Source organism: Saccoglossus kowalevskii, chromosome 6, assembly GCF_978046115.1.
Source record: "Saccoglossus kowalevskii chromosome 6, keSacKowa6.1, whole genome shotgun sequence".
NCBI lineage: Eukaryota > Metazoa > Hemichordata > Enteropneusta > Harrimaniidae > Saccoglossus > Saccoglossus kowalevskii.
In genome coordinates, this window is record NC_140646.1 from 29,275,684 (window position 1) to 29,293,225 (window position 17,542).

General features: G+C 34.1%; 2 protein-coding genes across 3 annotated transcripts in view; one reads left to right on the plus strand and one right to left on the minus strand.

The window, feature by feature from the left end:
- Window positions 1-604: 604 nt before the first annotated feature.
- On the plus strand, window positions 605-9,478 carry LOC100374124 (dysbindin-A-like). The gene is made up of 10 exons (XM_085500331.1): window positions 605-772; window positions 1,041-1,112; window positions 1,719-1,772; window positions 2,220-2,280; window positions 4,923-5,055; window positions 5,139-5,271; window positions 5,409-5,431; window positions 5,636-5,776; window positions 8,196-8,348; window positions 8,914-9,478. Exons 1-10 carry the CDS (start codon window positions 717-719, stop codon window positions 9,066-9,068), a joined length of 981 nt encoding a protein of 326 aa, XP_085356457.1. The 5' UTR covers window positions 605-716; the 3' UTR covers window positions 9,069-9,478.
- A 4,198-nt stretch (window positions 9,479-13,676) lies between these two features.
- The window catches only part of LOC102803404 (protein Jumonji-like), a 57,557-nt gene continuing 53,691 nt past the window's right edge, over window positions 13,677-17,542 (minus strand). For both annotated transcript variants that reach the window (XM_085500333.1, XM_085500332.1), the window contains one exon: window positions 13,677-17,466. In XM_085500333.1, coding sequence (XP_085356459.1) covers window positions 17,338-17,466 — 129 coding nt within the window. In that variant the 3' untranslated portion in view covers window positions 13,677-17,337. The remainder of the gene's footprint in view (window positions 17,467-17,542) is intronic.

Below are 17,542 nucleotides of genomic sequence, written 5' to 3' on the forward strand. Positions count from 1 at the left end.
GGTTTCGTGTCTGTTCATCATGTGTTCATCCAGTATGCAGTTAGTGGTCTAAAACGTTATACCTTGCAAATTCAAAATTCTGCAACAGGGAATTACTGTTTGAACTTGTTAAGCTTTCCTCTATCTTTATAATTAGGGGTTGACTATTTGGGAAATCTGGGAAGAGTTACATTTGACAGAATTAGAAAAACTCGCCCCCCCCCCCATATCAAATGAGGCCGCCTAGTACCTCATCAAACAGGGCTCTCGTCAACGATTTTTGAAAACCCCAGAAATAGTTAAATGCAGTGAGAAGGAAGTCATATTTATGTTTTCTGCTTCTGGAAAGATTAAATAATTTTACAGGAAGACTGAAGAAAAACTATATTTTAAACAAAAAATCTTAAGAAAACTAGGTAAAAAGCAAAAAAACACTATAATTTACACATTGTTTCGACCTACCTACTCCAGAGTTTCAACCATCACTTTAAAGCTCGACTATTAGAAACTCTGGGTCAGACAGAATTGGACCCCCCCCCCATATCGAGTGAGGCCCCCCCGAGTTCCTCGTCAAACAGCGCCCTCGTTGATGATTTTTGGAAACCCCGGAAATAGTCAACGCAGTGAGAAGGAAGCCATATTTATGTTTTCTGCTTCTGCGTTTCATGTTGTACTGCTAAAGTCCTACCACTAGACAATGCTGCACAACAACTAACAGAATCAACATCAATATCAGAATGTTTGATAATTTCAAAGAACGTCTACAAAATGTGCAGCATGATTTAACAACAGGGTGAGTGACTGTCCGTTTACACTTTGTGACCGGGACTTTGTCGGACTCTTTGAGTGCTTATAAAGCAACACTCGCTATTACACTCTGACAAACTCAAGATTCGTTTATCCGTGTCAGTTACTTGCCCCATCTAGTTTAGCGGTTTGTCGTGCATGTGTGGTGGAGCATTTCGAAAATATTATTTTGTTTCTAAACGTCTGGTTGCACTGCCCCTTCTACAATATGTTGATATTAACATTACAATTATATTTAAATGTGTTTTCTTAAGTTTGAAGAATCTAACAACAAAAGCTAAAGAAGTTGGCAAGACAGGTAGGCGATCAGAAGTACCAGTTGGCAGGTATGTAATGTAGTAAACAGCCAATTGATGATATAAATAATAAATGGGATTACAACATACCACGTACAGATTCTGTGACAATATACTAGTATGTTAAGTCATGCAATTTTACACTTACAAATGAGAATGACAAAAACATCAACAGCATTCAAACTGTTCCCAGTATACTAGCACTATATAAGTGCACATTTACCTACACAATGTATAAGCACAGTCCCTCGATCATAGAGGGATAGAGGGACTGTGGTATAAGGTAACTATGACAACAAAATGCATCCAACTCAGATTCAGATGACATAAAATTGAAAAAGTCTACGAGTTGTAAAAAATGAGGAATTCTTACATTTTGTTTTTTGCAAGGATTCGCGACAATTCATGACAATTTATATTCTTGGCCAATGGCTTAAGATTATAGGAAACAGGGTAATGCTGTCAGCATTGCCAATAATTGGGTATCTGGTTGGCTGAGGGTCATGCATGAGCATTTTAAATTTTTTGGGAACAAGGGGTATTTTTTTGTAAGGTTTTCTTATTGGTCTGTTTCACGTGAATTTATGGATGTAATACATATAATATTGTATAGTGATTGCATGTTTTTCTTTTCAGTCCTGAATTCATCGCTAAACCTCCACTGGATGCAGGTGCTGAGTTACTTAACAAGTTAGTACATATTGTTTCGTAAACATACCCATGAGATGTTTTTCCCTGCTTGTGTTATATTTTTACATTTCTGTAAAATGTTATACATACACTCATTTTGGAATACTCTTATAATCGAATGAGATGTTGTCATTCGTTAGTGGGACACTCTGTTTTTTCCCCTTTTTGCTTGAGGCTTATATACTGATTGGACAATGCTCAAATCATTTTGAATTAATATACCTATATAAACCCATAATATATATAAACCCATAAACAATTAAAAAGCACTAATGGTATGTCAAATGAGCTGTTGCTGTGTTGGGTTTCTAAATGTTCTTTAAACACATACATGGGTAACCTGAATCGAAGTACAATGTTCTCTTCCATATGATGATTATAGATTTTGGGAAAGTAGATATTAAAAGTTGCACTAACAGAGCTGAGCTTGTCACTTTTATCTTGTAGATATCAACTGGAATGGATAGATTTACATAGAGACATTGAAGACAGTGCAAAGAAAGCAATAGTGAGTAATGATACATTCAAAACCATTCAGCCTTCAACAAGTCAATTCTTACCACAATGGATTTATATTATGACTGATAAAATTGTAGAAGTTAATTTTTACCTGTCGATGAGTGATGGCAGATGATCGCAGTTGTTGATTATTTATACTGAATTTTGTACACAAAACAAAGAACCGGTAGGCACAAACCTGTATTCAATGTTTGAGATTCTGTGACTGGGCTGCATGCCAGTTTATAGATTTGTTAACACATTGGTTACTGAAAGCCTCCACAGTTTGCTGTAATGAATGTATTATGTATTAATGCATCAACCTCAGTCATGCCGTGCCATTCAACCTTTAAATTCATTACATGAAATTGTTTTCCAAAAACCGAGTAATACTACATGTATCAACCAGGTTCTGTTGAACCCAATCACCCCCAACCAATTAAGACAACCTCATGTATTACAATTTACACTCAACTGTTTTTTAGCTCCGCTGTCGACTTTGTCGAGCGGAGCTTATCATATGAGTGATTGTTCGTCGTCGTCGTCGTCCGTCGTCGTCGTCCGTGTCAATGTTTTACTTTTTCGACTTCTTCTTGAAAACTACAAGCCTGAATGCTTTGATACTTGGTGTATATGTACCTTGGGTAGACCTCTCTCAGATTTGTTCATTTCATGATGATATCTTCAATTCTCTAATTTTGGTGAATATTTTTGTCATTTTTAGTAAAAAGTGATATTTTCGACTTCTTGTTGAAAACCGCAAGTGCAATTGCTTTGATATTACATATATAGGTACTACATGTGGACCTCTCTCAGATTTGTTCATTTTCTAATGATATCTTTAATTCTCTAATTTTGGTGAATATTTTTGTCATTTTTGGTAAAAAGTGATATTTTCGACTTCTTGTTGAAAACCGCAAGTCCAATTGCTTTGATATTACATATTTAGGTACTACATGTCGACCTCTCTCAGATTTGTTCATTTTGTAATGATATCTTCAATTCTCTAATTTTGGTGAATATTTTTGTAATTTTTGGTAAAAAGTGATATTTTCGACTTCTTGTTGAAAACCGCAAGTCCAATTGCTTTGATATTACATATATAGGTACTACATGTGGACCTCTCTCAGATTTGTTCATTTTGTAATGATATCTTTAATTCTCTAATTTTGGTGAATATTTTTGTAATTTTTGGTAAAAAGTGATATTTTCGACTTCTTGTTGAAAACCGCAAGTCCAATTGCTTTGATATTACATATATAGGTACTACATGTGGACCTCTCTCAGATTTGTTCATTTTGTAATGATATCTTTAATTCTCTAATTTTGGTGAATATTTTTGTAATTTTTGGTAAAAAGTGATATTTTCGACTTGTTGAAAACCGCAAGTCCAATTGCTTTGATATTACATATATAGGTACTACATGTGGACCTCTCTCAGATTTGTTCATTTCATAATGATATCTTTAATTCTCTAATTTTGATGAATATTTTTGTAATTTTTGGTAAAAAGTGATATTTTCGTTCGACTTCTTGTTGAAAACCGCAAGTCCAATTGCTTTGATATATTATACATATAGGTACTACATGTGGACCTCTCTCAGATTTGTTCATTTCATAATGATATCTTTAATTTTCTAATTTTGATGAATATTTTTGTAATTTTTGGTAAAAAGTGATATTTTCGTTCGACTTCTTGTTGAAAACCGCAAGTCCAATTGCTTTGATATATTATACATATAGGTACTACATGTGGACCTCTCTCAGATTTGTTCGTTTTCTAATGATATCTTCTGTTCTTTAATTGCCATGTGCATTGCTAACAGCGGAGCTATCTCAGCCGACAGGCTGCTTGTTTAGGATTTCTTTTGACAGTAATCTGATTTATTTTAATAGGAGAGGTGGGAAGGTTAATGTACCAAAAATCTAGTTTGTCCCTTTCACCCTCACAATTTGCTTTTTGTGAATTATTTTGGTTTTAAGTGCATGCTAAGACATTTTTTCAAAAATGTTTTTGTGTCAGGCAACAGTTCTGGACATCACTGAACGTCACTGTTGTCTCTCCCGACTTTTTTCTTTTCATGTGAAAATTGCAAGTGATATTGCTGCCACACAGTGCATTTTTACCACAGAAGCCATATTCATGTTTGGGACTACATGACAGGGCTGTATGGCCGTCTCCTTATCAAATGGTTATTCAATGCACTATCCTGGAGTCAACAAACCCAGTTGAACACAAGCACCTGTGGACCTAAACCAAGGTTCCTCCAAAGTCACATTCGTTATTGAATGAATCTCAATCAGTGGAATTGGCCTTCCCATTGAGTCTGTGGCACACTCACCCAGGGTAGGGGTTGACCTCTTTTTTTCTGTTCAGCCTAAGGTAGGATTTGAACTTGGGTCTACTGGTCATGAGTCTGAACCGACTTGAGTCTAAAACATTATGCAGAATCCGTATAATTTTTTTTGTTTTTCTTTTGTTTATCCAACCATAAAAACAACTTCTTTGTTTTTTCGTGTTGAATAAAATTACTATTATTATACGACATCAGAAATGGACAATGGTTTTAATACACACCACAATAACACGTTCCATATAATATATTTCTGTTGATAATATTAATGAAGAATAACACCTTCCATGTTTTCCAGATAGTTGATAATGAAATACTGAAACAACTTTCAAAGTTTGAGAAGCAGGTGGATGCGTTATCACAGTTCAATAACCAGTTAACGAGTTTACCAAAACTATCAGAAGATTTACAGAATGTTGCCATATCCATAGGTGAGATATTGTATTTCAAATGACAAGTATGTCTGTGTAATACAAGTTACATGATACAACTAACACTCATGTCTCGTGTACAGGCTCACTAGAAGGTCAGTTTGAGGAGGTAGAAGGAATGATGACATATTTAGAAGATCTTTGTGATGAGGAAGAGCATATACGAAATGTGCAGGGTCATAAGAATCAAATGTTGGCTTATAAAGAAATTAAAAGGTAGTTAAAGAATCTCAGCTAGAAATAATTTTCACATTTTGTAAAAATTACTATAATTGTTAGTTTTTCTTTCTTAAATAAATGTGCGGCATCACAGTTTAATCATTTTTTTTCTTTATCCTTATAACCATGGTTAGACAAGAAGAAGAAGTTTTAAAAGGTGTGTATAATTAATACCCCGATAATAATTATTTTATTGGTTGCCAATTTCCAATTTTTGTTATCATTGTTACCAGGACTATATTTAAAGTTTAATAGTATTTAGAGTGGAAAAAAAACTCCACATGACTGCTGAAAGGTTAGAAAAGCAACAGTTCGCTCAAATTTTTTAAAAAAATGTTTGTATTGTGTTTATAATACACAGCTCAGCTTCAGTCAGAATATGAACAGAAAGTGAGAGAAATAGAAAGAAATGAGAATGCCAAAATGGAAGAAAGGCAGAAGACATTTCAAGATGTATTTAATCGAGATATGCAGCATTATAAAGAACATGGAGAAATGAACTGTAAGAATTAAACTATTTAGATCTAAATTCAAACACTTTTTTAGCTCCGCTGTCGACAAAGTCAACACAGCGGAGCTGTTCATATTACTGATTGTCCGTCGTCGTCGGTGTTAACTTTACAATTTCAACTTCTTCTTCGAAACCGCAAGTCAGAATGTTTTCAAATTTGATATGCAAGTACCTTGGATGTTTTTTTCTCAGATTTGCTCATTTCATGTCAAAATCTTGAATTCTCTATTTTTGGTGAATATTTTTGTCATTTTTGGTAAAAAGTGATATTTTCGACTTTGTGTTATAACCTCAAGTCCGATTGCTTTGATATCACATATATAGGTACTACATGTGGACCTCTCTCAGATTTGTTCATTTCGTACTGATATCTTTAATTCTCTAATTTTGATGAATATTTTTGACATTTTCGGTAAAAAGTGATATTTACGACTTCTTGTTAAAAACCACAAGTTCGATTACATATATAGGTACAACATGTGGACCTCTTTCAGATTTGTTCATTTCGTGCTGATATCTTTAATTCTCTAATTTTGATGAATATTTTTGACATTTTTGGTAAAAAGTGATATTTTCGACTTCTTGTTAAAAACAGCAAGTCTGATTGCTTCGATACTATACATATTGTTCATTTTCTAATGATATCTTCAGTTTTTAAGGTAGCGGGACTATTATTTGCATACTTGTTTTCATCTTCTAATTGTGACTAAATGACTACAAATAAACCCAGGAAAGTATATATTTTTAGAATCGCCAGACTTCAAGCTATTCACAAGTGTATTTTGCATGCCTGTATCTGCATTCTACGACGCGTTACTCAATCAAAGGTGAAAAATTACTTTTTCTGTAAAAAAAATAATTACGCATTTCTGCTGGCGATAAGAAGTATTTTTTTCACTTTTCCTAGTTGTTCAATAGTCGGGTAAATTGAATGTGTCTGGTCAGTTTTATTTAAGCAACGCGTTTTAAAAAATAGTGTGCTGAATTTCAATTACTGTTTTAGTCGCATTGCCCCCGACTCAAACCACAACTCTTTGGTAAATAATCGATGAAATAGTTTGTCTGGACACATTCAAGTTCCTCTCACTGTCACCTTAAAGCTGTGAAAATTTGGTGTTAATCCGACGAAAATAAGTATACGTTATTTTTTGTTAAAGACCTTGTATTTTGAAAAACATAAACTCCTAGAAAACGTCCATGAAGTAACAGCAAAGATTTTCAAGCTTGTTTATCTGCACAATCAATTTGTTTTCCCATCAAGGTCTGTTTTAACAAGTGTAAGGACATCCAAATGTGTAAGGCTATTGGAAACCAAAAAAATAAAGGAATGGGATAGCTACAATTGGATAAATTCGGCATATGAAAACACCAAAATCAATGATTTTTTTTCAGTGGCTGTGTGACCTTGTGTCTGACACATTCACATGCAAATGACTAATCTGTGAAACAAACAGGGGCAGAGACAAACCACTCAAATGTTTGGAAACACTTATTGTGTGTCAGATAGCTACTGATAACACATCCTAACATTGCTTTGTCTTGAGTTTATCTTTGAAACTTATAGGCACACAGATTAAACCTGTGTTGTTGATTTTGGAAAACACTACTGAGGCTGTTTTGCTTCCCTTCAGAAAATCTACATTTTAACCAACTTGCATGACATTCTATGTTATGTTGACTTTATCACATGAAAGTTTATAGTGCATTTCATCAAATAATAAATAAATGTGAAAATCGTAATTTTCAACACATATAATAGTCTCGCTACCTTAATTGAAATGTGCATTGCTAACAGCGGAGCTATCTCAGCCGATAGGCTGCTTGTTATTTTTCAGCAAGTACTTTAAATAAAACAAAATCATTCAGGCTAATAAATAATTTTAATTTTGTCGAATATTACTCACTTTTATTTCTCGTAGTAGAAATGCAGTATCTTGAGTAAATTGGCAGTTGATACATATCTATACTAAAATGATTAAAGGGTGGTAGTCGTCACGCCACGCATGCGCAAGTTATATGGGTCTCATATAAACAAAGATGGCGACTTTGACTGTTGCGCAGATCAACAAGTACAAACTGAGACATTTCCAAGCTAAAATTAGGTAATTTTTAGGTGATTGGAAGGTATCGAAGGAGTCATCGGCGGTATTCAGTGCAAGTTGTGTCCAGATCAACACTCATACTTCCAAATTATTTCCATTTGAAGAGCGCATTGGATTATTAGAAAATCAATGTTTATCAACACAAATGTCGCACATGCGCAACGAGACAAACCACTGTGCTTCAAATTTAGAATATTTTGTCTTCGGGAAAAACAGAATGTCAACTCTAAAGGTCAGCATTCCACAAAATTTGAGACTAGAAAAGCTAAATCAAAATCCTAAATCATTCTTGGTGATTTTATTTTCAGTTCCAATTCGTAAAAGTGAAAGATCATCTGTGGGGTCAGTGGAGGAGGTTGACCTTGGTGATGTCATGGACTCTGATGAATTAGATGCATTCTTGGGACCTGAGGTATCAGCAAAAAATCAACCAAGATCAGATGATAAGAAAACAAAAGATGGTAAAGTTGATTATTTGTATATGCATGAGCATTATGCGGATAATTGTATGTCGCATATTGAATACAAGTTTTGTGTTTTGCGTACTGATAATTGTTTGTTTTAGGTTTGTACATATCAATTTATTTTTATTTGTTATTGCTTTGATTTTTTTCAATTAAGATGATATTTGTGAAGCCTATCATATTTGTTTCAAGTGAATATATTGTCACTTGTTATATAGGTCTCATGCTGACTCCAGCCACTTGCCATATTTTGTCATTGAAAACAGAATATACATCAGTACATGCTCATCAGCACTCAAGAATGGTCTGGTGAACTGCTATGTAAATACGTAGATGGCACAGAATTCTTTGTCATTTCTGATTGAATGTTTCCATGACTTCAGTACATTATCATGGGTATCTGCATGCTCAGACTGACTCGTATGTAAGGCCCACACTCAAGACCAATTCACTGGTATATTATTCATAGATTTTTCAAAAAATATTATGATCATAGACTACTTCTGGTCTACTATTTAGTGTGAATCCTTAAAATGTGAGATATTTCTCTCTTCTATTTCAGAGGATGATATAACCGGTGCTATTGTTGTACAAGAAGATAATACAGAGCTAGATGATGACTCATTTAAAGAAAGCCCACCACCATCTGTAAATGAGTGTGATGATACTGTAGATGATCAAAAAGACTGCCCTGCAAAAGAGACACCAACCAGTTAAATAGTCCATGTATTACGGAGTACTGAATATGGAGTAGAAATCTCAGATGCTGATGCAACTGAGCACCAGTCATAATCATGTCCATTAAGAATATCTATATAATTCAGATTTGATATAGAAGCAGTCCAATTAAACCCTAGTAAAGTTGTGGTGTCCCCTATAATTTGTTGAGATCCATCAACTTAAAAAGTAGCTGCTGTACAAATAAACAGCAATCTGCGAGAAACTTGAATAACTGTCACAAAGTAGAATTCGGTAGACGACACATAATATGTCAAAGGCATCCAACAATATACTGTAAATGTATTAATTATTCACTTGGTTTTAATTTCGCCGCTAAGTAAAATCCACCAAATTAAATCTATATAAATATGTGAAATAATAATAAAACTCATTGTTTTTTTGACAAATTTGTGGAATTAAAACGCAGTGAATATACACAAACATCAAAATAGTGAAATTGAATGTCAATGAAAATAAATGGTTTTACAGTATGAGACAATACAACTTTAGCAAATAAGTAAAGAGATTCAAAAAGATACTCTGCATAAAGACTGATCCAAGGCTTGGTTTGTTGCTATAGCGATATCCACAATCCCAAATAACTGTACCGGGTATATGTGTGACAAATAACTAAGAATTGCAGCATTATACCGGTACTTTCATAATTTATTATATTTGGGATTTCGTGCATCTGAGATATTACCGTTTCGTCCATGTCTTCGGTACTCTCAGATTATAATTTTAACTAATGTATCAGTAATGTAATACAGTGACCCCTTGCTAAGTGACCGTGACTTAATGTGGTCACGACTTACTCAGGGGTTTATTTATAGTATGTTTCCTTCATTGAAAAACATCACAGCTTCATTGATGTCATTATCCGATAACTTAGCACATTTTCTGTTCAGTTCGCCTCTTGGTCACCTTCGATAAAAAACAAATTTTCTCAGCTTTTCAATCTTTACCACCCACAAATTAGTGGACTCGCCAACTGCTAGATCATGTGCAACCCTTGACTTAGTTTTACCTCTCTTGACACCATACCCAAATACCCACAACTTACCGAGATGTGACGGGTCACTGTACATGCAAGAGACTACTCTGTACCATTGTATTATCCCACCAATTTTAATGATCATCCACGTGTTAGAATGTCAGATGCAATACTCATCACGTGTAATGGCTACTACCTATGAAAAGTATAACGGTAAGCCGAATCTCACAGTTCAATCCTCTCATATAAAGAAAACTGGATTTGGACATTTCTTTTTGCATCCAGTTAAAATACAAAATTTCACATATGCTTGTTTTCTGTTATCAATGGCCAATCAGAAAAATTACAAATTATTCTGAGAAAATGTTTTATTATTGAAGAAAAACAGAACCTGGGTTTCTGAGTGCAGACGGAATGAACAAAGTAACTTGTGCTGATGATGTGTCAATATCAATAGTATGTTGGTGTAAAACAGCTCTACAATATACTGGGACATTTATAGTATTGCTTTTCTGTATAAAAATGTAATATACCGGGTACACTAGAAAGTATTCACAAATATGTAACTGCAATCATCTATTCAATTGTTAGAATATTATGCATATGCTCGTCATTGAATTAGGACTATATTTGGTCATATGGTTCCCCAAGAATGCATTGTGGTTGTCATTAGACATGCATGCTCATTTAATGAGAAAGTGAGAAAAAGAATTTTGCAAATCACATGCCTAGTGGTATTTTGAACTAAAAATTGTAATGTATAGGCCATTGCACTTGTTTCACGTTGTTTGTGTGTGCAGTGACTCGTAAAACAGGTTTTGCAGTTATGCTGCTGCTGTGGAATTTAAATTTGCATACACGTGTTATCAGTGTGCAATATTTGCATGCTGGTTGGTATCAACACGACATTGGTGTTGCTACCTAATGTTCTGATCATTTTAAGAAATAAATTTGGTTAATATGTAGAACATGTTCACTTTACTAATGTGGGAAACTATTTTACCTTTACAGAAGGTAAGATTATACAAACCTGTAGCTCGACAGTAACCAATACTTCGTTGCACGATTCATCAGCATGTGACCAATAAAATCCCTCAAAGCTTTGTTGTAATGACTATTCAAGTTATAGTCTTATTAGTAGGACATTTGTTAATTGCAGAGATTTTTTTGTGTAGGATATTTTACCAAAAATATTCACAGAATTGAAGGTATTGTCACAAAATGAACTAAGACTCATTTGAGGTTTCTAAATATAAAATTGTCGAAGCTGTTTTTAAGAAGTTGAAAATAGAACTTTTTAGCAACTAATATTTAGTCCCTATTCGGACGAAGTCCGAAAACAGGGACTTATAATTCGGTCTCTGTCCGTCCATTCGTTCGTCCGTGCGTGCGTCTGTGCGTCCGTCCGGAGTCATATCTCAGAATCCCTTGGACCGATTCCGTTCATTCTTTGCATGTGCCTAGTACTTTATGTGGGACATATGCACATGCAGTGGTTTAGCGATTTGATTCAAAATGGCCGACTGGCAGCCATCTTGTTTTTTGAAAATGTTGTATTTTGGACATGCTTTGTCAGTTGTCATTCAAACTTGGTACATAGATTATACATGTTAGGATACATGTTCATGACGATTTATTTCGCAATTGGATCAAAGATGGTCGACTGGCAGGCATTTTTATTTTTTTTTTTCATGCAGTATCTTAGACGTGCTCTGTCAGTTTTCATTCAAGTTTGGTACATGCATGTACTTTATACATGTTAGGATGCATGTCCATGACAATTTGTTTCAAAATCTGGTTAAGGATGGCCGATTGACAGCCATCTGACTTTTTGGCCTTACTACTATATTTCCACAATTTATGTACCATTTTCATTTGTATTTGGCACATACATCATATATATCAGTGTGTTTCATAATCAGATCAAAGATGGCCGAATAATGGCTGTTTTTATTTTTGGCCATATTACTACGACACAGAACACGTGTTTTGATGTAAATAAACAATCTGTTGTATACGCCACTTGGAACTTATGTTTCAACTTTAATATGACGAGTATAAAGAGAACTTAATTTAACGGGGACTGTGTCATTTTCAATGACTTGTTGTCTGCTATTTGTAATGCACAACATGAAAACAATGATTTACATTATCAAAATTTATAATACAAAAAGAAAATGCATTTGATTTTTCATCCATGGTTTTTAGTCTATTAAATTAGAGTACCTCTGATGAATTCAATTTAAATCTGATTTTTTTTTAAGAAATCAGGAACAGGCATGTTTATCAACATTAAACTAATCACGTCTGTGGACTACCTCAGTAAACCATTTTACAAATTAAGCAATTATGCATAGATTTAGGTCTGTATATTGTTTCAGGGAGCACATGTACAAAGTTTCATTACAATGTGATGATCAATCCCAACTAAATTATGCAAATTAGGTAATTATTATAGATGTATATAAACCTAAAACTAATTAGATCATGACATGTTACAATATATATGTAGTTGAAAATTGGCTAATTATGCAAATTAGTTAATTAATATGCACCAATTTTAACCCAAAACTAATCAAGTCTGTGCATTGTCCTGTAACATCTATGTACCAGGATTTATTGAAATGGGATAATTAGTACCGGTACTTGCGATATCAGTCTAAGAGCTGCAAATTAGTTGATTAATATGCACACATTTTTACCCAAAATTAATCAGGTCTCTGCATTGTTCTAGAAAATCTATGTACCAAGTTTCATTGAAAATACATGTAATGAAGTGATAGGACTTGAAATATCAAAAGCTGAAAATTGATTAATTAATATTTCACATATGTCTGTTCATTGAAATGTTATCAGTACCTGAGATATCAGTTGAAAAGCCGAAAATTGATAATCCTTATGCAAATTAGGTTTATGATATGATTGAATTTGTGCATTAGTCCAGGGCATCTGTGTACAAATTCTCAAAATCCAATGAATGGCTCTATAGATATCGGAACAACTAGCTAATTAATATGCATGGATTTCAACCAAAACCTAATCAAATCTGCGCAAGTTTCATTAAAAACCAACATGCGGTTTTTGAGATATCAGTGGGACGGACATACACACAGGGTAACTGCAAAGATTCCTCTGTGTGCTTTGTATTGACCATCACGTGCAACTAGGGTTATATCCGATTGCCATTCAGTATTATTATACCTCATGACCATGACAGCCAATCAGATTACCGTATTAGAGGTTAACATTTTTGTATGTGTACTTGTTGAAAGAGAACGGTGTTGACATAAACCTATACTCGAGCAGTATGCAGCTCCGTTTCAGTGTTCTACATGTAATGCAAACTGGAACGCAATGTAGCGTATAGCTACGCACAGGACTGCGCAGGATGTTGTTGCAAAAATCAATTCTTCGTCAGGCGTCCATGATAGAACTTAATAGAATTCAATCACTGCTCTTGAACTCTTTCAACTTGTATATTTGTGTTCATACATGCATTCTACGAGCGTAAACTTAAGTTTGCCACAATTTCGGTATGATAGCTGTAGACATACAGTTTTAGAGACCTTCAGAGCCGATTGTCAACCTTGGCTATTTAATATATACCACAATTCAAGTATACAAACAGTTTTGTTTATTAACGATTGCATACAAGATAACAACTAGGTATGTATTTCAGTTCAATCAGGGAAAAAACACTGTCCAGAGAGTGTGTCAAAAGAAATAAATACTGCTCTGGGAAAAAACAAAAACATTTCAATGATTTCAGTTACATCCTGATCAAAAATTATTTAATAACGTAACAACTGAACACAAACAAAACTGTTCAGTTCTTGTTAGGAAATAAACAAGTCTTGGATAAGATTCTCTTAAAAGTACCACATGGAAAGCATGATTGCTGACGTGCATGCAAGTTTGACAATATCACTATCGCAAGATGTTTACTAGTTGAACAGTTTTCATAACTAGATGTGAAAAACAATTACAAACTAATAATGTACTCCAAGTAGCATTTACATTCATGGTTCTCATGAGGGGAAACAGTGCTTGCTTTTCTCATGGTACCAAAGCATGTGATATCATCTACTTGTATAGGTAGGATTGGAAAGGAGCGTATATCATTGATCTTTTCCTAAACGATCAGCTCTAATATTTCAGATTCTATGAAGGGTGGATCATATAATATGAGAACCTCTTCATTCAGAACATACAATGCCATTTTAGCGAACTTGTCTCCATGCATGAATTAATTGAATCTTAATTTAGCTAAAGTGCCAACAATCACATTGTGAGAATATACCTTCTATTAAATTAGTGACATCTTGAATTAGCTTAATAACATGCTAGCTAACAAGACGGCAGTCTTTCTTTTCCACATACAAAATTGATATGTTCTGTCACAACTTTCTTTAAGCAGTGCACTTAGGAATCAATAAGTTGTTGCTAACAGGCCAAAAAAAGTTTCTGGTCAGTTTGATTTTGCAATGGTAGATTTTTATTTTAAAACTATTAAATTTGTGCATTTATTGTGTTTTTTCATAAACGTTGAATTTTTCTTTCATTTTGTCTAAAATTATCCATTATTATAAAAATCCAAAACAGCTGAGACGTGCATGATCAAACTGACATTTAAGACGACCAGAAAACCTGAATATTTTTGGCCTCTGGTTGCATGCTGTAAATTCCCCAAATCTCATGCACGTGTATCTTATTAAACATAAAGTAGTTGTACATCATGTACTTTCTAGCAAATGATAGCAAACATTGGCTATACAAATGAGCTTAACGTTACTGCCAGTACTGGAAATAATATGGGGCTCGACGAGCCAAAACACTAATTAAGTGTATAATAAAGTAACAAATGTAGTACTAATGAGAACACAAATCCGGACCACTTAACGAACAGCCTCCAATGTAATATAATCAGAAGATGCTGCAGTCTGTACTTCAAAACAAGTGTCTGGGACTGCAGGGGTGGTCACGTTGACATGCATGTTAAATATCTCCACATGTAAATGTGTTATTGATGCATGGTTCCTATAGTTATAGGTAAATCTTGCACTTGTGCAAAAAACAAATCACTGCTAACAAACCATAAAACTGTAAATAACAACAAGCTGATATTTCTGTCTATTTCCAAACTTAACAGAAATATAATGTATTGATACAAGTGTATGGATTTAGTTATCAAGTGTCACAACTGATCTAATTTTAGTATAAATCTTAAAATGGCCAAATTATAATAAGAATCCCCAACAATCATTGTTGTACTAACTCTGCTGGTAAGAGATGTGATGTTAGATGACCACACTGAAACAGGAACTAATAATTTATCAAACTAGGGGCCTGAAATGACTTACATGTATAATGTGTATGGGTTTAAGTAAAAAGGTTTTTCTGAGGGCACAGCAAACTATACAATATGTCAAAGTCTATATATAAACAACAGTTCTCTGAATGTCATCCTGATTATCACCCCCACCAGTCACCAGGAAATTTAAAATATACAAAACCTTTTCCCCCATAGAATAAAACATGAATATACTATACATCTTCTACTAATTTCCCTCATATCAAACAATTTCTATCATATTACAGAAAACATACAAATATTGTTACAAATATACAATAAACAGTTAAAAAAAAACAAAAAACACTCAAGTCATAAAATGAACAAAATCAATACCTGATGGTGATCTTTAAAAAAACAAAAACACAATATAAAAGCGTTGATAATGTCCAATGTCATTGCTATATGTTATTTGTATATATATGATACACATACAAGATATCATTGATTATGAAAGAATATTGCCTCACTGTACTACCGCATTTCAACTAAATCTCTGGTATTCAGATAATATGAAAACTGGTGGGCTCTGATACGAGATGGAAGATGATAGCACCCTTAGTTTACTTTGCATAGTCAAGAATGACTCACCTGATACTGCCAGTGCAGAAACTAGGCACTGTAGGCTGAATAATGTATTAAGTCTTTTGGGGGGGGGGATGGGGGGGGGGGGGGCTGTACATTCAACTAAAACTCCTCAGCTAAGTTAAATATTACCATACTGGGCTATCCGATTAGCACATCTCAATTAGTGACGGTCCCCCTCAATGGAATATCCCTGACATCAATGTGTTTATATTAAACTTTCTGCTTGTTTTTTTATATATATATAAAAATAGTCTGCCAGTATATTGTTTATATAAGCCACCACGGTTGTACAGCAAACAAATGGTTGGTGAAATAGTTCGCTAAATTACCTGAGATAGTTGATGATATGATGGATTGGCTGCATATATTGTGACCCGTAATATGAGTAGAGGAATAGTGGTATGCAAATCAATGTATAGGGGTTCAGCATAAGTCATACTATGAGAATACTCCAAAGTATGAATGAAGGCAGCATGATTGTTTCTTAGTATTAGTTGATATTATACTGCACTGTCCGAGTGCATACTTTTGTGGTATTCTCATGATAACCTTATAATTCATCTTTTCATACATGTAGTCATAACTGAGTGACATACAACAGCCCAAAATTCCAGGAAGAGGCAGAAAATAACTTTCAAGTGTGCCCTGAATATGACACACATTTTTAAAATAAAGAAGATGTCCAAAACACATTCAAATATGTCTGTAAGGGGTTTTTACATCCAAATTTTATTGTTTTCACTGGCAGATGTATTGCCATGATGGGGTCTTCCTACGATGTTAAAAACCAGTATTAATCCACATTTTCACCACAACATGTTTGGTGTTTTGAGACTAACACAGTGAGTGGCACCCATGTTATATTCCATAAAAGTTGCATACCTCTATTTACCTACACTAAGTACACACAATAGGTGGATCAATAACCAAATAGAAGTGGTTGCATAGACATTATAGCATGGTGTTATTTATTGACAATGGTTTGGTTTCACAAAAAAAGGGATTTCTTTTTGGGGTCAGACAAATCATAGCAGTTACCATCAGTATAAATTTAGAACCTGGAATGATTCAGATTTAGAAGTAAAGGCAGTGTCAAATAGACCACAAATCCCAATAATTGTATGGCCATTGACTTATTTTGATCATAGTGCTTCTTCACACAACATGCTGGGGCTTTAAGCCTAACTTGAAAACAAAATATCTATTCCTTGAATGGTACTGAAGTCAATCATAACATACATGTAGGGCTGCATTGTGTTAATTCTACCAATTTACATAGATACAGGTTGGTCTAATCCACTCAGTCTCACAACTACACTAACATGACTTTTCAGTTATGATAATAGTTCCACTACAGACTCTGTACATTTTCTTTTATTGCTGGTTCTTCCTCTTCCTGGTGATATCTTACTCTTGTCATTGAGACAATCTTCAAGTTGCTCCACCAATTTATTAAGCTGCTCCTAAAGTGAAATGAAAGGATTTACAACATCTTTAAACTGAACATATCAATTGTGAATGTTTGATTAAATGCAGTGA

Bases quoted from the DNA above. Each gene is read 5' to 3' on its own strand.
- LOC100374124 (XM_085500331.1), top strand. From the start codon at position 717: ATGTTTGATAATTTCAAAGAACGTCTACAAAATGTGCAGCATGATTTA. The intron at 1,113-1,718 runs GTATGTAATGTA...TTTTCTTTTCAG, and splicing joins TCAGAAGTACCAGTTGGCAG to TCCTGAATTCATCGCTAAAC. The intron at 8,349-8,913 runs GTAAAGTTGATT...CTTCTATTTCAG, and splicing joins TGATAAGAAAACAAAAGATG to AGGATGATATAACCGGTGCT.